The sequence below is a fragment of the Thermobia domestica genome, chromosome 9 (genome assembly GCF_964235325.1).
Source record: "Thermobia domestica chromosome 9, izTheDome1.hap1.1, whole genome shotgun sequence".
NCBI classification, from domain to species: domain Eukaryota; kingdom Metazoa; phylum Arthropoda; class Insecta; order Zygentoma; family Lepismatidae; genus Thermobia; species Thermobia domestica.
The window spans coordinates 215,253,471-215,278,633 of record NC_137462.1 but is presented as its reverse complement, the minus strand read 5'-3'; the positions used below and the strand labels follow the sequence as shown (position 1 = coordinate 215,278,633).

The 25,163-nt window shown below is 34.4% G+C and overlaps 1 protein-coding gene across 1 annotated transcript in view; it reads right to left on the bottom strand.

Annotated features, from left to right (window-relative positions):
- LOC145661145 (irregular chiasm C-roughest protein) overlaps window positions 1-25,163 on the bottom strand; it is a 944,967-nt gene that overhangs the window by 185,920 nt on the left and 733,884 nt on the right. Inside the window, exon 7 of the mRNA XM_081726593.1 lies at window positions 17,140-17,427. Within this exon, the coding sequence (XP_081582719.1) occupies window positions 17,140-17,427 (288 nt within the window). The remainder of the gene's footprint in view (window positions 1-17,139; window positions 17,428-25,163) is intronic.

Below are 25,163 nucleotides of genomic sequence, written 5' to 3'. Positions count from 1 at the left end.
GAAAGCTTGAGCAAGACTCTTGTTCAAGACCATTCAAGAGTATTTGATGAAGACGTCAGCACTGACGTCATTTTTGTCTTGAATTCAATAGCTTCATTGAAGAGATTTCGTTTCGGTCCTGTTCTAAACAATCCAATTCAAGAGCATTCAATGGCCAGTCAGCGCCCGAGTTGATTGCACACAGAGAAAAATCCGTTCTCCGGACAGCGGTATATTGTACAAATATACGGTATCCTCTTGCTCACTATAGAAATAAGTACGGAGCATAAGTTATCCGTATGCTACATAGGCACTGCCCTTAGATGTTACATCATGCCATTGCAGGATGTCTGACATCTAACAGTTTTCCGTATATCACATGCATATACTTATGTTTCCTTCGTCAGCTATATGTTATATACGTCCACTTGTATGTGAGATCCTGACCGCCTATATTGTTTCATACGGAAAGTACGTATAGATGGAACACTTATACAGAAAGTATTATAAAACATGCGTTTTCAGTTATACGTCTAGTGTACGTTAAGTCCAAAAACTACAGGAATTACGCATGTAACCTATCTTTTTAAGTATGCCACCTACATTTTTTTTTCTCAGTGCAGGAAAATACAAAACAACTATAATGGCGTCGTGAGACAGAACAGTGGTTGTTCAACAAATATATTTTTATTAGTCTTTTCCACAATTATCTGATATTGAAAGTAGGCATTATAATAATAAAAAAGTAAATATCCGCACTGGAATATATTGTTAATATTATTGTTGATAATATAAACAATTTATGTAGTTACAGTGCTTGCATGCTTATAACTATTGTTAAATTTTGATTAAATGATATAATAATATTAATTATATTAATAATATTAATTTGAGAATATATATCATCATCAATACACCATATGAAGAATCAGATTCTTTTTTTTTTTTTAAAAAAAAAAAAAGCTTAGTACAGGGAACGATTTTATGCCTAAGCAGCACTTTATTCTTTTAACGTAAGCTAACGTAACTCGCATTTAATGTAAAAGGGACAAAATAATTAGTGAAAATTCGATGGTGTTACTACAAGATCAATTGATCTGTTTTCTAAATGATTTAAAATAATTTATTAAATTCCAAATGCCTGGAGAAAGTTAGGAAATAAATGCTAATATAGTTATTCATGCTCATGTATGAAGAAGATCAGTACGCAGTTTCGCTTTCACTTGTTTTTGTAGTATCGGTCAATTGTTTTTGACTGCCACCTATCAACAAGTACATAAAACGTGATTCAATATCTCTATGATCGTGTAAACGTTGTTTCAAATACATTCGAGACACTTGTTCAAGTGTCTTGAACAATATTCCTTTGAACGTTAAAATTTGAGGAATTAAATGGTCTTGTTCTATCTTTCTTTGACGGTGTACAAAGAACATTAGACATTTGTGTAAATAAGTCAAGCAAAAGTGAATCTTTAAGATGTTTATTTTAAAATCTAATACAACATTGTTGTACTTGCGGTTGTGATAATCTATCTATATATCTATAAAAATGAAACTGACTATTTTTGTAACTTCATAACTCTTGAGCCACGCAACCGATCTCGATCAAATTTCCCACATAGATGAGGTTCGGCCTGCGACGATTTTCAACATTTCACTTTGACTGTGCAGCTTAGCGAAGGAGGAGGAGGAAATATATAAAAATAAATAAAAGTGCAAGTGACTACATTCGTGACTTAATAACTCTTGAACCACTGACCCGATCTCGATCATTTTTTTAAAACATATATGAGGTTCGGGCCTGCAATAGTTTTCATGATTTTATCTTGACGATGCAACTTAGCGGATGAGGAAATACATTAAAATGAAAGGGACTACGTTTGTGACTTAATAACTCTTGAACCACTGGACCGATCTCGATCAAATTTTTAACAGAGATGAGGTTTGGACCTGGGACGGGTTGTACCATTTCGCTCTACGGTATAGCTTAGGGGAGGGGAAGATATTTAAAAAATGACCGAAAATGACCGATATTAATGTCGAATCTATAGTTTTCGGGGTCGCTCAGACGAACAGTGACCCTTCCGATGCAATTTAAATCCAAATTCAAACCTTTCTGTCCAAAATGAAACGTATTCTGCCTGTACGAAGAACGGATATTCTGGTAGTACTGTCTATTTAGGATAAGGGATGGTTAAAATTCTTTTGGAACAAAACTAGTGAACATTGACGTACATGCTATGCATTCTTTGACTGAGTTCTCCATCACACTGTGTACAATACTCTTCTCTAAAATATTCTTATAACACTCGTTTTAACCATTACCTTATTTGCAATAATGTAGACTACAGTAAAGGGTAAGATACCAGGATTATTATCGTGCTTCCTACTTGTTCTTTCTCGTTAATTATATTTAATATAAGTTGTAAGAATAAATCGAACACTTTGGAACAGTACATGCAGTGTACTGAAAAGTCTCTTTGAATTTTTGTGATATACATAAAGCCTTGATCAATCAAGTACATATATATCAATACTAGAAAAAAATATGGAACAGAGATTTATTTTCCTTATTTTTGCTGTGCTCAAAAGCAAGAGCATGCAGAATGGTGGTTCTACCACATGTAACATTCTGGAATTACGTGGAAAAGACTCGCATCGTCTTTCACATTAGGAAAGGGGGGAAAAGAGATAAAGAAAGTGAGGAGAAAAAGTAGCAGCGGCAGTTCCAGAGAGACCGTAATCGAATCCCAGTTCTCTCCTGGGACCGGTGGGATTACTGAAGCGCGTATTCTGGACCGAGACGAGAGATGACTCGCGTGTTACTCAACGAACGACCGCTTCATGTGATGTGGCAGTCCGTCGAAATGGAAGAGGCTCAATTGATCAACAGGACTTTATTTCTCAGAACCTTTGCCACTATGATCATTCGATTCCTACTACCTATCCTTAGGCCCCCTTTTTTACGATTTTTTTAAAATGCTATTTTACCTAAGAAAAAAGAGGTCACATTATCGTTGAAAAAATATTTTTTTTAAAAAAACTAGCATTTGATTTACGAAATGCGATACCTCTTATATTCTGTGATCCTTTTCGGTAATATTAAAATAATGAAAAAAAAGAACTAAATATATTACTTTTAAAGTATACCTAAAAAGTATAATTACTGTAATGGATCTAGAGAAGTGCTTCTTCCTCCTGTACTGCTACACGCATACACTAATTTAAGTGGTGAATCCCAAACAATACTGCATACAGCTCCAAAACTACCAATCGTTTTTATATATTAAACCTGTACTTCATTGAAGTATTAATTATTAGATAAACTCCTATTCTTTCTCCTCCTCCTCTTAATAAATAAATTAATAATAATACTAGTAATGTCTGTAAAGGGTGTTTCTAAAACATACAGCACAAATTCAATAGTATTAAGATATCACATACAATAGTTATATTACGTAACATCATAATTCATTTTAATGTCATATAAGTGTTGAACTATTCAATAAGCTAATATACCTGTTTCGTGGTACTTTTAAATACCCGCTATTTGTTTAGTGTATAAACACTTTTACACGAATAATAATTAAGTTATATGAGCTCACAGTAAAATCAAATCTCTCCATTTATAAGGATATCCAGAAAAAAAATGCGTCTATTTTTTTTCTTTTCTTTCTAGATGACCAATTTGCGAAGAGGTGTGTAAGAATACTGATTCTAACCATTGCCAAACTTTAACTTGCAACTCACTCTGTAATACAAACAACAGAATTACTTTTATATTATGTATATCATTGGCGTCTCCGTCATGTAAAATTGGGGGGGGAGTCGAGGAAAGTGATTCAAAGGTACTACCAAGCCCAACCTGTTTATTATCTTCGTTTCCATTTGTTACATTTCTGCTTACCTTCATGGACCCCTTAAGGTGTATCAAGAACTCCGTTATAATCGTTTCACAGCCTGAATATTATATTCCAAATTAGTACTATTATTATTATTATTATTATTATTATTATTATTATTATTATTATTATTCTGTCGTTAGTACATAAATTAAATTAGAATAAAATCTTGAATATTTTATACTTCAAAATACCCCTCTTCCTGCACCAGAGACGCTCGTGTTGTATATACAAAACGATATGACAGTACAACGCAATGTCAGCATGAGTTTGGGATTACTACACCTGACAAAACCCCTACTAATTACTGAGAGCAGTTAAGTGTGCAATGTCATAAATACTGTCTGCCCTTAATGTTTAGGGGCAGAAGTGGACTGACTTTGACACTTTCTCAACAGGCGAGTTGTCAGTTAAAAAATGCCTCACCCATGTCATGAGAAATGCATATATTGAATTTTTTGTAAGGTAATTTGGAAACTGAAATATCATTCTATATTTGTCATAGTAAGCATTCTTACCTAAGTGGAAAGCATCACAGTTCTAAAAAGCTTTCAAATAGAAAATAGTCTTTTCAACATCCTTATTTAAAATATTTGTTTACAATTTAAATCTTCTAGCTTAAAGACACTGTGACATGTCTTAATGTTGCATTCTAAGTACAGTAATTAGAAGTCATTCTTAGAAAAGAAAATTGCGCCATTTTACTGTTAATAAACAAATTAAAAGCCAAGGGAAAATTTGCGAGAAATGTGTTCTTAATACACAGAAAGTGCTTCAAAATACAGTGGAATATATTTACTTAAATCTTATTGACTTATGACAAATACGCAATGATACAATTTACGACGTCTAAGCAATTCCTAAATTATTTCTTAGCTGTAAATAACACGTAAAAAACCTTTACCGCTCTTTTATCACTATATTTTCTACATTGAGTAAAATTAAATTTATTGTAGTAGATTTACGATTTATTTTTAATTTTACGTTTTCTCGCATTTCGTACTAATTTTATCTCTGGTATCTTTCTATTAAAATTTATTTTATTCTTCAATTCTAAGATTAAGGTTTAATATGTATTTATACTAAATTTAGGGTCATATATTGAAAATGTTTACGGTTAAACGTTGATATGAGAATAGCAACTAGTTTCTCTTATCTTCCCATTTCTCTGTCCTGTTCGTTTCTTTACATATTTTCTCGGACATACATGCACTTTTCTCAGTTCGCAAGATGATTATATACTCTGATTAGGTACGTTCAAATATATTATCCGCCACTGAACCTTTTGTAAATTTATATCTTTATTTTTCTTTCCCAATTATTATTTTAGTCCAGTTACAACGACAGATCGTAACAAAACCATCTAGCAGGTATTTTTACATTAGGAGAAATAAAGGCTAGAAGGGCAAAGGAATAAGTAAGCTGAAGGAGTACACAGTTTCCATGAAAATCCAATATTTCTAGAAAAGGTATAATTGCGCGTATTGGAAAAAGAGAAGACGAAATTCTTTCCTTGATGTTGACTGATTTTACCCTAATCAATGCTTCTATGCAGGGCATATTCCTGAAGATCTGATAATTCTAAGAAAAGTCCGTTAACAATTTTTTTTCTAAAGATAAGTTGAGTTCAACTTCTTGTGCATGACTTATTTCAATAGTGATGACCCCTGCTCTAAAAGAAAGCATATGATGTGTTTTTAGGAGAATTGGAAAATTTTCGCGAAATTTACAGCAGAATATATTTTCTAAGTTGTAATAAATTCACATTTTTACTTTTGACCTATTTCAATTCTAAGTGATGGAGAAGACTGGGAAGCTTCAAATAAAATATTGCCCTAAAACTTAATAGTTTCTTGAATAATGACATCGAAATTTGATTTACTCATATTACAGAACGAACATTCTTTTTGTGTGTTTTAATTTATTCCCTTTTATCCCAAGCTTATTTTGATCGATTTCAACTCAATGTAATGGGGATGATTGGCAAGGTTTCAAAGAAATTATACACCATATTATATATATTGCATTAAGATTGAATTAATATTTACAGAAGTAATGTTAGAAAATTGTTACCGCATTATGTACACTAACAAAAATTTGGGATAAAGTTTTACCATTTCACTCCTAATTCTTCACCTATTTCAACTTCAAGCAATGCGTTTATTGGTAGTATCTTCAAGAAAGCACATAGGATTAATTATAGAAATTTCATTAAAAAGAGGAAAACAATCATTAAAATTAGATAAACTATAGAACAGACAACAGACTTATAAACATTGAATAAAATGATAGAAGCTGGATTGAGTAAGAAAATTTATCAAATTTTAGAGAATGTGTTCTCTAAACACTTCCTTTCTTAGTGTTATTTCATTATTTTTTTTATTTCATGTAGTTACGGCAAGATTGAAACATTGGTGCTCCTTAGAACGAAACAATTTTCGTTCATCTCATTTTTGAAAAGGTATTTTCTTTAATTACTACGCTTTTAGTAATAAAAGCGAACCTTATTAGTGCAATGTCATATTAATTAACTTAATGGTAAAGAAATATATCCTGAAGTCAGATGTTAGAGCACAATTAACTACTCAGAAAAAACAGAGCTCTCGTAGCCTACTTTTAAAAATGTCCTCAGTCTTGAGCAAGAGGTAAGGCCTATCGAAAATTTATTGGTGGTTCAAGAAACGTTTCAAAACAATTTTGGTCAAGGTAGTTTAGTGTAAATTTCTATGAAATACTAAACTTACACCTTTATAATATCAATGAGAAATGACAAAATCTATTCACGATATGGCTACATAGTTTTATCTTCCGTTTCCTTTCCAAAAGAAGGAAGAAACATTGCAGGAATCAAAAAGAGAGAAGTTAAATCCTTATAATCGGATGACCACATTTCGAAATTTGTTAAGATTAAAGACACGAAATTTGGTATTTAGATATTTTTATTTTTTAAAAAATAAAGATGCATTTCAGTGTTTTTTGATCATTCAGCTAGAAGGGAAGAAAACAGGCGGATAGAAAAAAGGAGTAGGGGTGGCAATCGTTAAAATAAGATGGCCATAATTGGAAATCCATTAGAGACATTTATTTTGGTGTTTTGATTTTTCATTCAAAATAATGTATCCAGGATGTGTGTTTGGGGGGGCCAAGTGCTGTTATAGGTACATATAGAAACATTACAAACAAAAAAATATATAAACATAAAAATATAAAAAAAAATTACAAACGTCAAAGTACCGAACTACATTGTCGGAACTCTTTGGGGGAGCCCGGCCCCTCTGCCCCCCTTCCCTACGCCACTGTATATATATATATATATATATATATATATATATATATATATATATATATATATATATATATATATATATATATATATATATATATATCCTACAATGGAGAAAAAGCGGGAAAAGGAAAAGAGTCGGGGTGCCAATTGTTAAAATAAGATGACAATGTCTCAAGATTAGACTCATGAAGAGTGGTGTTTAAGCTTTCAATTTAAAAGAATTTAAAGACCTATTTCAGTGTTTCTTTGCTTTCCATAGAAAGAAAAGGGCGGGAGAAATAACAAGGGATTGTAATTGTTGCAATAATATAACCATATTTTGAAATCCATCAAGATTGTAGGTATAGTAGGAATTTTAGAATTGCGTAGCCATAGGCCAGGCAAATGCGGGATCTGGGATCTGGAGGCGAAGTTCACAACTAGCCGAAGGGTAGTCCTATATATATAAAGAAGTCCTGACTGACTGACTGATCAACGCCCAGGCCAGAAAGGTTAAGCTAGAAACTTGAAATTTTGACAGTGCGTAGGATTTGTGAGGTAAGCTACTACTAAGGAAGGATTGTAAAAAATGACTGCAGAAAAGGAGATGGAAGTAGTGGTGGCAATTGTTATTGTAAAACGCCCGTAACTCTGAATCTGTGAAGAGTGGAGACACAAAATTTAGTATATGGAGTTTCTGTTTAAAATAATTAGACATGTTTAATCGGTTTTTGACATTAACCATAGACAGGGAGAAAAGTGATGGGGCTACAATTGTTATAATAGGATAATCATATCTCGAAATCTTTTAAGGTTAAAGACATGAAATTTGATATTTAGACTTTTCTTTTAAAATAATTAAGACGTTTCAGTGTTTTTATATGAGAGGGAAAGAAAAAAGCGGATAGAATAAAACAGTGTGGGCTGCAAATATTAAAATAAGATGGCCATATCTCGAAATCCCTTACGGTTAGGGTCATGAAATTTAGTACTTACACTTTTCAAAGGCTGAAATAAGAGTAATAAGGCCGTTGACCGAGCAAATGTGGAGTTCTGGAGGTGAAGTTCCTAGCTAGGTGAAAGTTATTTGTAATATAAGCTTTTGCATCCGTACAGCATTCATTAACGAAAAGGAAAGAGAAAATCATATTATATAGTCAAAAGTGATATAGGAACTCAGTAGATAATTTTAGTTTTCAAAGCAAGAAAAGAGACAACTGATTACGAAAATGAAAAGTACGGAACACTATAAGTAAAATAAATTGTTTCGACTCTGCAATGAAATATATCAAACTGAAGAGCGGTTAAAATATTTTCTGAAGACGATCATGATACCGAAGGCTTGGAAATCGAACCTAGAGAGATATGAGTATTATATAACTATGAGTTTCATATCTTATGTAGCAAAAATTATGTTTCGAATACTTGGAAGAACAAATGAAAAAGTTGAGGAGAAACAATTCAGATCCAGGAGAATTAAGGGCACAAGAGAAGCAATTGGATTATTAAGGGTAATTAAAGGAAGTTTTATAGAAAAAGGGAAGGAGGGTTATGTTTTATTTGTTTTTCTAGAAAAGGCTCTTGAAGGCGAAAATTGAAAATTATTGTCAGGCGTTCTAAAGAAAGTTGGGTTGGAATGGAAAGATCAAAAACTCATAAAAAAATCACATGAACCAAGAAGTAAGTGTTAGAGAAGAAAATGACAGAGGAGAGTGGAATCGGAAATGTGAGTTCGATAGGGATACTACCTCTTGCCGACATTATTTATATCTATCTAGAACAGATAGTGAAAAGGAGCCTATATAATAAAGACATCTTTTCGATAGGAGGTACAGTCCGCAGCAAAAAAACTTGCAACATGAGCATGTAAGTTTATTGTGAAACTACGCCTAACAGCACAAGGAATCAACAAAACGCTAAGTGGCACAAATCACGTCAGGAGAAACCTCGGCGTCCTCAACTGCACACTTATTTTGGAGCAAAAGACTTCGTCGTTTCACAACAAACTTACATGCTCATGTTGCAGGTTTTTTGCTGCGGACTGTACAATGATTAGATGTATACGGTTTGTAAATGATATGGCGCTTGTTGCGGAATCTGAAAAGAAAATCAATAAGCTGTTAGAAAACTTGAAAAAATACTGTGAAGAATATGGGATGAAAATAAACGTTAGAAAGACAAGAGCCTTTATATTGGAACAAGGCTCTCGGCGTCAAATATAGAAAGGGAGAAACTAGAACAGGTGACTAGTTTTGAATACCTGGGTAATATTATTAGTGATGATACAGAGTGCGAACGCGATATAAAAGCAAGGATAGGAATGACAAAAGAAGCCATTAGGAGAAAGAAAATGCTATTTTGTGGATCTAGAATTTAAAAAAAAGAAAAAACGAGAAAGAGAAAGAGAGAAATACATAAAATGCTTAGATTGAGTTTGTACGTTATGGGGCATAAATATGGACATTTCCTAAAAATAATGAGAAACGACTGAAAAATTTTCGAAATGTGGGTGTGGAGAAGAATGGAGAGAATTTACTAGGTCGAGCGGAAAACGAATGAGAAAATTTTAGAGGTTGTGAGGGAGACAAGAACAATTTTAGATATTGAAGAGAGGAAGAGAAACTGGTCGAGACATTACTGAGATGGAACTGAATCATGGGGGTGCGCTAGAGGGTATGCTGTCAGTAAGAAGAGGGAGGGGGTGAAGAAAGCTACAGTTAATGGATGGTATCAAAACAGAAAAAATTGTGTGAAGGACGGAAAGGTTAGCTGAAGAAAGGAGAGTATGGAAGCTTCTTAGTTACGTCAAGAGATCTGCAAATAATTGCAGAATAGCTATGATGGTGATGACTAGGGCCCGGATAATTATTTAATTACATATTTTTGTAGGGGTTATATTTTTATACCAAATCAGGGTAATAATGTCATTTGTGACCCATAGTGCCTAAAAACACCCATTTGAAAGTACATATATTTACATATTTTACATTTATGCACATATAATTACATATTTTACTCATGAGCACATAATTTTACATATTTCTTGGTATTTTTATGTTTTATAGGAATTTTTCGTACGAAAACTGTTCAACAATAGACTTTGAAAAGAAGAAAACACTCACCTCTCTTTGAATTTAAAGTGCTTGCTTTATTTTTACTTTTTAATTTTTATTTATTTATTTATTTATTGTTTCACTGGGTTTCATCCCTTTAAAATAATATTGAAGCGTAGTTTGGCGGATTGGTAGAGAGAGTTGGACACAACATGATTTGATTAGCAATCGTACACTCTCGGTCGCAGTAGTAGCGCTCACATCCTTACGTGAGATTAATAATTCAATCGAATTACTATCGCGACGCGGCTTTACAATTGCCTATCGTGTTTTTGTCGCAAACTCGCCCCACTAATATTTTCCTTCAGCGAAAAATATTAAATAAGATGGGGAAGTTTGCATTCACGCAATTGATAACACTGAACTCTTGATTTACAAAAGTGAAGCGCCTGCCGCCACAACGCATGCCGTAGGGAAAGTGTGAGCTATTTTATTGAATATTTAATCTCCTGTGCTGTCAGCAAATCCTGTTTCCAAGATGCCAAAGGACAAAACCCCGTTTTCAATAAGACTTAAGCATTTCACGGAAGAGTTTGAGCATTTTTCCACAGATGGAAAAGTGCTTTATTGCCAGGTTTGTGAGAAGGGTGTCTCATGCGCTCAACATTCCCAAGTTGTGCAACACATATCCACATCACGCCATCAGACCCGAGCTTCAAAACCTAAACCACAAAAGTAGTTGCTAGTAACTGAATCTCAAGCTCAAAGTAGTCCAGGGCCACGAAAGTCTCAGTATTCAAGTGATCTGTGCCGTGCTAAGGTATGTACTGATACCCCTATTTTGAAATTAAACAATACAGTACTTCGTGAATTTCTGCAACAATACACACACGAAACAGTTCCAGATGAATCTACAATCAGAAAGCATTACGTGCCTGATTTATATGTGGAAACAATGAACTCGATTCGTGGGGAAAGCGATGATGGTCCTATTTGGGTGTCAATTGACGAAACAACTGATGAAGAGGGGCGACATGTTGGTAATGTTGTAATAGGTTTGTTGAAAGATAATGAAGTCAGCTAGCCTATCCTGTTAACTAGTGATTTGTTGCTGCGATGCAACCATCATGCCATTGCAAAACTCTTTAGTGATGCTATGGGACTTTTGTGGCCTGATGGTATCAAGCATAACAATGTCTTCCTTCTAGTGACTGATGCAGCACCGTACATGTGCAAATCTGCAGAAGCTTTGCAAGTATTGTATCCGAAGCTGTTACTTCTAACTTGTCTTGCCCACGCATTTCATCGTGTTGCAAAATTTGTTCGTTCTAGATTTTCACAAGTGGATGTATTAATTTCAAATACAAAGAAGGTATTTTTGAAGGCTCCCAGTAGAGTTGAGAAATTTAAAGAACTGTTCCCTGAACTACCTCTTCCTCCTCAGCCGGTACTAACGAGGTGGGGAAGCTGGATTGATGCTGTGTGTTACTATGTTACGAACTTTGACGCAGTGAAACAAGTGTTACATTTTGATTCTGAAGATGCATCTTCCATAGAAATAGCGAAACGAATGTTTGATGACGGGAAGTTGAAGCATGATATTTCCTACATTCAGAGCAATTTTTTATGTCTCAGTAGTACTATTTAATCCTTGGAGAGATCATCATCTACCCTTTCAGACAATCTTGAAATCGTTCGCTCAACAGTTGCTTCTCTGGTAGCTGTGAAAGGACCGGTTGGGGATGCAGTGAGTAAGAAAATAGCTTTCGTTTTGGAGAAAAATCCAGGCTATAAGACAATCTATGCTATTAGTGGAGTGTTAAGTGAACCTAAATCTATGTCGTGGCTATTGAATACGCACCTTCTGATTTGTGCAAGTTTAAGTATGCACCAATTAATTCATGAAATGTTGAATGATCGTTCAGTCAATACAAAGCTCTGTTGCGTGATAACAGGGAGGTTTTGTGTTTGGAAATTTGAAACACATTTTCGTTCTTTACTGTTACGGAGATCGACTGTTGAAATAGTGAAAAGATTAATTGAGAATGTTTTGTTCTTCACAATATTTTTTACTAAAATGTTTTGAGTGTGTAATGTACAGGAAGGTTCTATAACGCTGGACGCCCATTAGATGTACGATGGCATAAACAAAGTTTTCGTAAACATTCCTTCCTAAATAGTGTTAATTAAGATTAATTAGAGATAGAGAGGTTAGGGTATGTTAGGGTTGGTTACTATCTGTTGTACAGGTAGGCGGACCAGTGTTCTAGAATTCTCCCGTAATGTACAGTTGAACGACCTTTGGATGATTTCTGAAAGTATAAATATGCCGCAAGACTTTGTGTGAAGTGAAACGACCATTTAGTGCATAGAAACTCTTTTATACGCGATAACAAGATAAGTTTTCTGACTGAAAATTTGAAACTTATTCTGTTTCTTAATGTTGCGGAGATCATGCTGGAAAAGTAACAGGTAGTAAACGTTGTAATTGAATAAATATTGTAATTACCACATCAAATGTAGAAAACGTAATAGAAAATGCTGGTATTTTCATTTTACATATTTTGCTCGTTTGGAAGGGTTTTATTACATATTATTGAGATTTTATGTACATATATATGTACATATTTTCATTGTTTTTAGTACATAATTATCCGGGTCCTAGTGATGACGATGATAGTAATCTATCCAATTAAACTACAGTATTTATAGAACAGTCCTATGTGGCTTAGGGCACAATGGATTTCTCGCTTCTAGAACTATTCGGTTGACTCCTCTTCCAACAGCAATTGCTTGCCAATTTTCCATATATAATGCTGTTTTGCTTTATTTTGACATGTTCAACCATTTATGTCCAAATTCACGAGGAGGACACAATGATGTGTGTTCAACTAGTGACATGATTGGTATTAATATCGAACCTGTAAAAATATGTCGAATTAATTTATTTGTTGATTCTTGGAGCCATGAATTATTTTCTTGGTTTGTTTCCCCAAATACAATAGAAATTTTAAAAATTTTCCAACTTATTTGATGATTCCGTACTTTTAAATGATTTTCTTTAAGGCTATGAGCAAAGGGATAGCTTTACATTCAATACTAAGTGTGAAGTGGATCAAACTCATTGAACACAAAATGTTCAGTTGACGTTATGAGTTAATGCTTAATTCACACCATCACACCATAAGCTAAATTTAACTCACATTTCATTTAATTTGCTAGACAATACCGCCATCATTATGCAAAATACCATAATATTCTGAAACATGGCAATCGGATTTGTTGAAAAGTTGGAACAAAAGCATTGTTGTCGATCAAGCTACAATCAAATGCGAAATGAAATAGTGTAGCCACTGAGTGTTTACCAGGACTTCATTGTTACAACATAAATATTGCGATGCACATATACACGGCGAATAATTTGATGTTTTACGACATACTGTAAAACAAAGATGCAAACATTTAAATTATGATCCTATTTTGCTTTTGTGAAGAAGGGACTAAAATGAAATGAGATGAAATTTTTTAGTTTTACGTCCCACGATTATGCCGGCTAGGCTAAAGGAGACGGTGATAACGAGAAATGAATGAAATGGTGGAATGAAGAAAGCGGGAGGAAACGTGAGAACCCCGAGGAAACCCACGCACACGAAGTTTGTCCACCACGAAGTTCACTTGGCGCGAGCTGGGATCGAACCAGAAACCAAATGCACCAGTGGCTCTATCACTGAGCCACCGTGGCCCACAAGAAGGGACTAAAAGTTCCTATCACAGAAATCGCCGAAAATGCTCTTGTACTTTCAACTTCATTTCCTTGAACTTCAAACTTCCATTTAAAGTTTTGCTAAACAATATGTTCTTAGTCGATCTGATGGCACTTGCAAAGGTTCAATACAATCTTGTTGACGGTGTGTAAGCAGGAAATATGAAGCATCTTTGGAAAGTTTCATGTTCCTACGAAAACATGTTTAGCATTCTCCTTTTTTTTTTTTTTTTTTTTTTTTAAGGTTTATAGAAGTAAGACCATGAAGCGCAATACCACGTTAGTTGAAATATTAATATCTATAAAGTAGACATTAATCTTTCAACTAACATGGTATTGCGTTTCATGATCTTACTTCTATAAAACTTTGCTACCAGTGCTATATAAAAGGGAATCTATTTCTTAAAATGGAATTCGATAAATTACTTGGGTTTGTATCCAAGACAAAGACCCATATTGAGATTCGAACTCGAAATCATGCATACAGAAAGTTCGCGCTTTAGATATTTGGGTGCAATGAGGCACTATCACCGCCAGAAAAGATAAACAGAGATCAATTCAATCGTTTAAAGTAACAAAGGGATCAAGTAATATATCGCTTGAAAGTTCTCAGCAAGACAAACATTTTGATACAAACATAGTATCTCTATGCGTATTGTTTAAAATGGTGGGCGAGTACGTCAATTTCTGTAATTTCCGTGTCTCCAATTTTGGATAGATGCTACGCAAAGCTATCGTACCATTTTTAAAGCAAAAACTTTTCTCCAAATGTATTACTGAAACAAACTCCTTTGCTATTTTACACTTGACTTCCCCATGCGTACAGCTGGTGATCATCGTGTAGTTGGTGAGCTCACATTATCAGCCCTTCAAATTAATTAATATCATTTCTTGCTAGGTAGGGTTAAAAGTTCAAACTTGTCCGTATATACTTCTTCTGGCGACATACTTGGTGAAATTAACTCAAGATGTTGTGCACTTACATTAATGAAATTACGTTTCGACATTTTGTCCTATTGTGTCCTATACAAAATTATTCAAGGTAGGTTCAGGTTTAACTGTAGGTTAATATCTGATATTTACTTGTTCAACATTTTGAATAGATGTTACATAGAGACAACAAATTGAAGAAAAATAGTCTTGCAAGGACCTTTCACACAACATACTACTAGGTTTACGTTGAATCTAATGTATGTACTAAACTAGGGATGCAAATAACAACTTTCCCACTCGCCCAAGGCGAGTGGTTCATCGGTGTAGGCGAGTATTTAATATCATACCGTAGGTAAGTAAATTATTTCTATTGTGAGATTTAGACTAGTAGTTTTTTTTTCTCTTGGGCGAGTAAACTTTTTTGCTTATTTGCATCCCTGTACTAAACCCATCAAGAAATTAATTACGTGAACATTGCAGTAGTGGAAGAAATTGCAAAATATGAAGGACAAAAACCGAAAATGTAGGTAAGCGAACTTAGTTTTTCAACAAAAGGGAAATGAACATGGCAAAAGCTGCAGAATAAATAGGAACTGAAATCATAGTCCTCTAATAAGGAAAATACGCAGGTATGTTATTTAATCAGTTTCATGTCCAAAATGTAATTTTCATTTTATTTTATTTTATTATTTTTTGATTTGTAAGCAGGCTATCTATTTTATTTAATTTTCAAAATCAACTTTTTATATGACTGTTGCAAGTTTATCCTAAGGTGTGAGTGACGTAAACATGCGTTTTCTGTGCAATTTCTGAAAATTCATAACTTTTTTCACAACGAAGTATCAAACCTAAAAGTGCTGCTATAGTTCTTTCTTATACATAGATATATATTATGTAAAAATCCTTTTATTTCATGTTCCACCAGAAATATCAGACTTCAAACTTCTCCAAATTTACAAAATTTCACATTTTAAAAATAGTGATAAACCTTGCAGGAGGCACTTATCAATATTGTTACTTTGACTATGGTGAGTGCGGTATCATATGTAATTATAATTTTAAAAAGTTAACTTTGATATTTCACCCCTTTTTATAAACTTTAGGTCTAAAAAGTGGAATTTGTTAAATTTCGATATTAAACTTTGGGAGCAATTTTCACCTATTAGGGTTAAATAAGACTTTTCACGCTAAGAAACGTAATTAAAAAAAGAGAAAATGATCATGAAAATAGTGTTCGTTTCAATGTTTTTAACTGATTCAGTCCTAATAGAAATTTACGCTAACGTCTGCAAAGTCGCTAATTGGACGCGCAGCAAACAAAAGTAGCCGCCATTTACAAACGGGCTGGGATTAAAGCTTTTAGAAACCAGTTTTGTCCTGATAATGTAAATGATAATAGTATACAAAATAAATGTTCAAGTGACCAAAATAATTTTATTGGATTATTTCATACGGATTAACTTCTAACCGGTAATGCTATCGTTATTTGTTGAAACATTAATGGACTGGGTCCATTAACGAACTCATCGAGATAATCGCTATAGCTATCTATTGAAAAAAATCAGAAGTTAAACATTCGCTTACAGTATCGGATATGATATTATAGTTAGTCAACGTTAAAGTCGCCGTTACCCATTAAAATATTAAGTGATTGACTCCGTGAACGAACATAGCCAAGGTATATTTTTTCTAGCTATATATTGCAAACAAACAGAATTAGAAAATTCTCTGCTGTTTAAAACTTATTATACGGAGTAGCGAACGGACGGACATAATAATAACACTGTTAAAGTCTCACTGTGTGATCCAAATAAAGCAAATCGATTTTCCGTTCTTCCTATTTCCTACACAAAGTAAGAATACGTTATTGGCCACAGACGCAAAATTCTACAAATTCTTAAGTGTAGGTGACTGTTAACACTCTCATTTTGAGAAGAAAATATCGACTTCGGTTGCGCGATAATCCGTGATGACTATTATGCTCAGTGTTTTCATTTAGTGTCATCGGAATACCAGAAAAATAGCTTTAAATGATTATGTCCTTGCATACTTATTTCCTCTTTCCGTAAATAATATGTTCAATATAAAATCATCTCTTACTGATTACATCTGAAACTTTAATAAATACACATAGCTAAAATACTACTAGTAGACAAGAAACACTAACAACATTCTGATTACTATTACCAGCAATAGCAAAAATAAATTTAGTTTCGTTGTGATCGTTGTTGTCTTAAAACTTACCTACAACTTCCATGGATATGGCTTCACTTTGCACAGGCCTCTCTTTGCCTGCAATCCAGTTGGTGGCTTTACACACATATTCCCCTTGGTAATCATAGGTGACATTCCTGATGAAGAGGTTGGGTTCGGTGCCGCGAATGTAAACAGTCTCGTCGACAGTGAGCAGTTTTTGTAGCCATTGGTACGTGGGTTTGGGATTTCCCTCTGCTTCGCAGTGGAACGTTATTTGCTGAAACAACTGGACTGTGTTAACTCGATCTGGTCCCAAATGTTTGATCGTTGGAGGATCTGCAAGAACACAAACACACAGAGAAATATTAAGATTGACTCAGGATTAGTAACGCGTAGTTTAAATGATGTAAGTTATTTTAAGACCAAGTTTGCTTAGTATTCACAAACCACAATCTGAAGGAAAACAATTCTTGAAAACAAATTCAAAAATTAAATGCATTTAATTTAGCTTAAAACCTTCGGAGTGAGTTTGAAAAGCTATTGCGAAAGATATGTGTCGGTAGAATATTGATTAGAGTTCATCGTAAATTTAGTGTCTTCCTGTGTTCTTATAATTTAAATAGTAGAGTAATTTAGAAAGCCTGATTTCATACCCCTGTGCCACATGGAAAATAAATTTGTTATTTTGCTTTGCAAATTGTTCGTACATTTTCATATAATGACGCAGGATTCAGTAATATCGTTCTTTAATGCTCAGAATAAAAGGTTCGATATTAGTTCACGGAGGCTTCTGGTGGAATCAAGACAATACATTCAATATAACTGACGCCTGAGAAGTGAAATATTTGAAACATCCGTTTTTCAGCCTTCAATAAACTAAATATTTTCGTAAACATTTACCAACTTACGAATCAAAGTTTATTAAGATAATATATATAGGGTTATTCAAAACGCGCACCAGTTTTGGATCGTTTGGCAAATTTTTGTTTCTCGCTTTCCGACATTGCTTTGTATTGTTTCTCTACCCACGAACATTCCGATTGTCGCCTGGGTCTGAATTTCTCGCATTTCTTCAGTCTATGTCTAGCCATGGAGCAGTCTATTATAGCGCAACGTGTGCTAATTGTGAAAACTTATCAGAACAGACAAAGTTACGCAGCAACTGTCAGGCGACTTCGCGCAGTTCTAAGGCGAAATGAGGCACCGAATGAATCAACAGTTTACAGACTTCTGAAAAAGTTTATTGAAATGGGTTCAGCAGTTAACATTAAAAATTCTGGGTGTCGTCGTAGTGGTCGTTATGAACAAAACAGGCAGTCATAGCGAATTTCGCGAACAGAGTTATTGCATTCCAGTGCAGTAGAGGAGATCATATGCCATGTCATTTACTATACTGAAATCGGAATGTGTGACGAACACGTTTATGAATTTTGTTAGTGTGATTTGAAAAAGTCAAGTTCATAATTTGATGCAACAAAAACCAGCACGCTTTTTGAATAACCCTATACCTATGTAAACATTCTCCGTAGGAAAACTGTTATAAGTTTTGACGATTAAAGGTTTAATAAACTCTGATAAAGACAGCAGAGAACATTGCGCGAAGTATATGCATAGAATATGGATATCCACCCTTAAGATCACCGTTACCCGTTACAATGTTAACGGATTGACTTTGTTAACTAATTCGGCCGAGCTTGTCATTCTGGTCATCTATTTCCAGAAACAGAATTCGAAAATTCGCTTTTATGTATTGGATATGGGCTATAGATAGCCACCGTTAAAATCGCAGTTATCCAATAATGCGTTAACAGATTGATTCCACTAACAAACTTGATGGATATAATCCCTCTAGCTTTTGCAAAAACATAATTTTAAAAAATTCTTATATGTATGGAATATAGATAGATAGTGTTCTACCTATTAAGTTATTAACGGGTTGATTCTATTAACAAACTCGGTCGACGTAATCACTCCAGCTGTCTACTACATAAAACAGAATTTAAAAATTCACATCCATTCAAGAGTTATCAAGTGGAGTAATGGACGGACGTATTAACAACACAATCTTATAAGTCTCACTCCGTGATCCTAATAAAGAAGCATTAATCGTTCTGTTTAATATAATTTGAAAACGTACAGGAAACGCATTGCTTTGGCACAACTAAGGAAGGAGTTTTAACTAAAACACTAGTAAGGTCAAGAAATTTAAACAATATTTGTTTACTACAGAGTGGCCCATAGTTATGTATATAATGTTCGAAAGGCTGTGACAAGGAAACTAGCAACATCACTTGAACATAAACAAATTACTCTCATACCTTTTCTTGCAAGAATTTTAGTATATGTTCACCATGACATGGTACATCAATGCTCCATCCAAATTGATACATGCCTGGAGACGAAGAACAACGTTGTCACAAGCAGCTTGACATCTGTACTGGTATCCTGTGGGCCTCTTCTGTAATAGTTTCCCGTAGTTCGGCCAAATTGCATGTGTAATGTTGATACACTTTGTCCTGTGAAACATCGCGTAAGAAAAAGTGAGGTGGTGACAAGTCGGAAGATTGAGCTGGCCACTCCACAGACCCACGTCAACCGATCCACTGGTTCGGAAATGTTTCGTTCAGTCCCACCATCCTGTCTGCCATACACTTACGGTTTTAAGTCTAGTGACCGTTATCCCGACTCTCAGGCTACACAGTGTTGCCATATTGAAACGTTTTGTCGAGAATTACAAATACTGCAGTCAGTCAAACATCATATACACAATTATGGGCCACCCTGTATATTCGGCTATACCTAGATGAAAGCATGGAACGCAAAATATCTTATACGTGAATTATATTATATCATTTAAACAAAAAAAAAAGCTTGATGATTTTTTGTAGAGTGAATGATTCATATGTTTGTAGACAGACATTTTTCGCATATATCTCAGAGATCGATACAGCAGTTGCTTTGAAGGTACCCAACAGAAGAACAGGATAAAAAGACATAATAAAAAGAAGGAAACAGTGCGTCTCTCCACTTATATGTCAAATTTGAAACCATTAGAGAAGGTATTCCGTGATAGGTGGATTGAAGCAAACGGGTAACTCAATTTTATTTCTGAACTGTGATTGGGTTACCGGAAGCTTCTACAACTACAGAATTCCTTCTTTTTTTACTACACGCTTTAGTACATATACACTGTAAAACGAAAAACGAAGAAGTAGAGGGGTGGGAGCAGAAGAAGCAACCAAAGATTTTGTTTCTTGAAATTTTCTCTCGTTAGCTACGTCGAAAAGACTTGAAGAGACTCTAGGAGCACGGTCAGAAAGCTTTGCCATTCATTTAGAGGAGATTATCTACTTCAATTCCTACAGCTTTCACATGACGAATACGATAGAATGAGAAAAACAGAATGACATATGTTTCTGTGAGGTTTTCCATAGTGGTTCAGAAAATTTTGAAGACCACAGTAGTAGGTTTTCCTTTACAAATAAGAAAGATGAAACACAGAGTTGGTTATCAAATCGTAGCTTTTTGTTTCTTAGGAGACAAGATAAAAACCTTTATTAATATAAATGAAATATTTGTACTTAAATAATATTCTATGTACATCGAATTTGTATGAATAGAGGCCATAGAAACTATGAACTACAAGTCAACATTCTTGTTCCGAGTATAACCTTAGAATAAACAGGAGGATGAGTTCTGTATTGAAGATTGTTGTCACGAAACGCCAGCAATATTTGCAAGATATTGGAAATACTAACTTAACACTTTTCTTTAGTTATAGTATTAGTAATGCATACTACTACTACTACTATTATTACTACTACTACTACTACTACTACTAATAATAATAATAATAATAATAATAATCTCTAGTAGACAGTGAAAAGTTTCCATTTCGCCTAGTAAACATCAGTCTCTGGAGGACGTTTGCTGTCATCTAACGTCCATATAAGTAATTTATACTATCTTTGAAATAAAAGACAATGCAAAAATTCGCTTTCGTTCAACGCCTTTGGCACGGGAGATCTGGGTTCGATTCCCGGCGGAGCTCATGTGGTTCGGATTCCACGTTAATCAGTAGGTCCTATAAACTCGCTGCTGGAAGGGACGTTAAACTCAAAATCAAGTCAACTCAAAGTCCAATCCAATCGCTTTCGTTCAAAAGTCATCGTGTGGAGTGAAAAGGGGCGTAAGTCACCTTTACCCATTAGGATGTTAACAGATTGTTCCTGTTAACGTACTGGGCCGAGATAATTGTACCAACTATCTACTACAAGAAACGGAGTTTAAAAATTCACCTTCGCTCAAGAGTTAAAGTGAAAAGTAACGAATGTACTACCATTACAATACTATAAATCCCACTTGCGAAGCCTAGTAATAAGATACTCTAGACAGGTAGACAGTATAAGAATCACGCACTATGATCAATATCTATCCGATTGTAGTTATTGTTACATATATTGAAAGATGTACTCCCAAGTTAAATAACCTGTCAAGTGTTTCACATACATCGCTAGCACTAAGACACAACATTTGCTTTTGTTTATTGGTTAAAATTTGTTAGGAGCCATCGTGATTCCTTCCATTATATATTACTCTACCACAGATTTTTTCGCACTGTTGTCAAACACACTCAGATAGTATAATTACATGCCAAAGTTCGAACAATGTGTATCAAAATTTCATTTGTAAATATTAACATTTACATAAGTATGCATACTTTATATTGAACAATATCATATTTAACACTTAGAACAATTCGTATTAGTGTATGACATATTCATTTAGATTGCTCGAAATGACTATCCCCCTCACAGAATTTTGATGTTTACTGTCTTTATTACATTGGTTTCTTTTCAGTACCAAGTGGTCTCAGGCAAATATATATTCTGGTTAACATTATGGTAAATGGTTTATGTAACAAGAGGATACATTTTCACGAGAAGAGAAATCCTCAACATCTACTATCGTTGGAATTGTTACTTATTTCAAGCTTATCATATCCAAATGACTATTCTGCCACATATAAATTACAAAACAGTAGTCACTGACAAAGAATTGTTTACATATCGATTGACCACTATAGTAATTATGTGTATTCCACCTTGAATATTAACTAAAATCTATCGTACATTGTATAATCACTAAGCTACAATATTTTTCCTTTTCCTAAGTGAATAGTCGTGGAAAGTGCATGCATAACACTGCTGGCTAATCTCTTCTACACAGTTCGTTCATTTTGAGATTACTCAATGCAGTAAACGTAATGCAGGATTCATTCCTTTGGAAATGACTTGCACATTAATGCATGCGCTAAAAGTGGTAACCATATAATCCCAGCGGAGCATACACAAGGATTAGCTTAGAAACGTTTATTTACTTTCAGCTAATGGTAGATACGCTGCGGGACTAATGTAACGTGCATCCATCAGGAAGTAAAGCTCATATATGTATATAGTATAAGCGTAAAATGTAAAAGAAAAGCGTATACATATGTGTCTGAAAGCTTTGTTCAAACAGCTCGAATAATATAAACCTGAGATATAGAAGTAATAATAGTATACATACACGTTTCCCCCAACGGGAAAATCAAACTTACTATATGTACTAGTGTTATGAGCGTGTGCCTGCAGATATAACGTAAAATTTAAAAAGTCGGTAATAAGGGGGAACACTACCTTTTTCAGTAAATTCATCACACTTCTCATATTCACTGTTGTCTCGTATTCTTAAATGTGTAAATGGAAAAAATTAAAGTGACGGTGAATGAAGAAAAGTCGAAAGGAGAAATAGAAGTGATTATAGAAGTGAAAGGAGAGAAAGTATAAAAGGTAATTAGTTTTAATTGATAAGGTACTATTTGATTAAATATCTAAAAAGTAATTGGAAAGAAAAACGAGGGACAGACATGGTGAAAGAATACTTTAAGCAAAGAGCGTATTAGGTGGGTCACGGAGGAACTACTAGTTATGATAAATACTATTATTCATTCAAGATTGCACAAGAAAGTGACGAGAAAAAGAAAAAAAAGGACTTTCGAAATGTAGGTATAGAGAATGATTGAGAAAATTATTTGGGTCTACTGAAAAACCAACTATGATTTGCTAGGAATAGTAAGGGAGAAACATAATTAAAACCAAGTAGTATTATCACGTGTACATGACGTGAAGAAATTTTGTTTGTATGTGGTTTTATTTTCTGAATTATTATTGAAACCGGAAGTGGTAATATGCGTAGTTTTCTACCAGTTCCAGTTTTAGTAGAGCGGTTACAATGGAGATGGAAAATATTCTTGGAATGTTTAAATTATTGCAGAAAACCGCTTCTAACTATTTCTTACCATTTTCACTTCATAGCAATCAACGTTAAAACAGGAATGGTTTGATTTCTACCACTTCTGATTTGAATAGAAGATGAAGAGAGAAAGTGGTATTAAATCAATTTTTAGAACACTAAAGCGATTAAAAATGCTTCTATCTCTTAGAGTTTTCGTTTTAAAGAGATGAATATTAAAGCCTGAAATTGTATATTTCTATTTCTTCCGGTTTTAGTAGAGAATTAAAGGTGGTGCAAAAGTGTATTCTTGGGACGCTTCAGCAATCCTAGAATAGCTTCTTCTTATCTTTTACCATATCTATTCTATAGTAATCAACATTAAAATCGGAAATAGATTATTTCTACCACTTCTGGTGGATGAATCGCGGCTATTTGAGGCTTTTTGTCTTTCCGATAAACGGATACACACACGGGCAGACAGGAAAAACATATGAAGGTAAACCAAACTCCTTAATGAGAAAAAAAATGCTTCGACGTTATTTGCAAAGAAATTGTATTATGAAGGACGTGGTTGAAAGTATGGAAAGAAGAAAAATAGGTAGAATAGGAAACCTTATGGTATTAAAATCAGTGACTCAATGTATAGGAGAAGAATTAGGCTGAGGACCGCAGGGAATGGAGGTTCTCAATTTATATGATCTCATTGTGATGGCAGATTATTTGTACTGTAATGGAAATCCATTTAAGAACGTCCCGTGTACATCGATCAAATCGAACGACATTCCCCACCACAGAATCCCTGTACATACTAGTTTGACGACCGTAGAATGTATTGACAACCGTAGAATGTAAGTGGACCGTAGTATTTATATAGGAACATGCTACTAGTACATTAAAATGAAATATAATGAAATATTTTCACTTTAACGTCGCACGACTATGTTCGTTTGGCTAAGGGAGAGGGACAACCAAGGCAAGTTAGTGATGATGGAAGAATTAGTGGTATGAGAATGTGGGAGGAAACGAGAATATCCCGAGATAACTCACGGACGTGATATTGCCCCTCACAAATTTACTTGGACGGGGATCAAACCAGAGAGCCTATGTACCAGAGGTAAGTGTTTTACCACTGAGCTACCATGCCCCTGCTAGTACATTAAGGTAACCAGAAAACACAAGAAGTATAGATGTGTGTATATCACAGTCTATGTCTGCGATATGAGCACGATGCCAGTCAACGCTACCGTAAGGCTTTTTAGTGAGGCTGCGAGAGGTAATGATGATTTCACGGAACTACAAAATTTTTCTTCGTGGTAAATATCTGATTGTGCTCAATAAAGGTTATAAGTACGAGTACTTTTGCAGTATTTTAACCCATACGTATTTAACTCCTCTCGAGAGATATTGTCTGATATCATCATTGGCAAGAGACCAGATGGTCATTATTCCGGACACAAAGACCGTTCTGCTAGCTCTACCTGTGCTACAATATGTTCCTTCCAACGCTTTTTAAGTTCTCGCGTTTACCTTGCACGATTATTCGGATACTTACTTATCACTGAGAATGTCTTAGTTACTGTAGCGACGAACTACAGTGACAAAGGATATGGAAGACGTTGGTATTCACTGATGAGAGTCCTTTCTATTTTGAACAAACTGGTATCATTGTGAATGATAGTGCACGTGAAGTTAAACGGGAAATTCCACGTACGTGTGCTCTATCCATACAGGAAGCTACATATTCTGCTCACCTCTAGGGCTTCACTTAGGATACGATGGTTACTGCACCGCATATT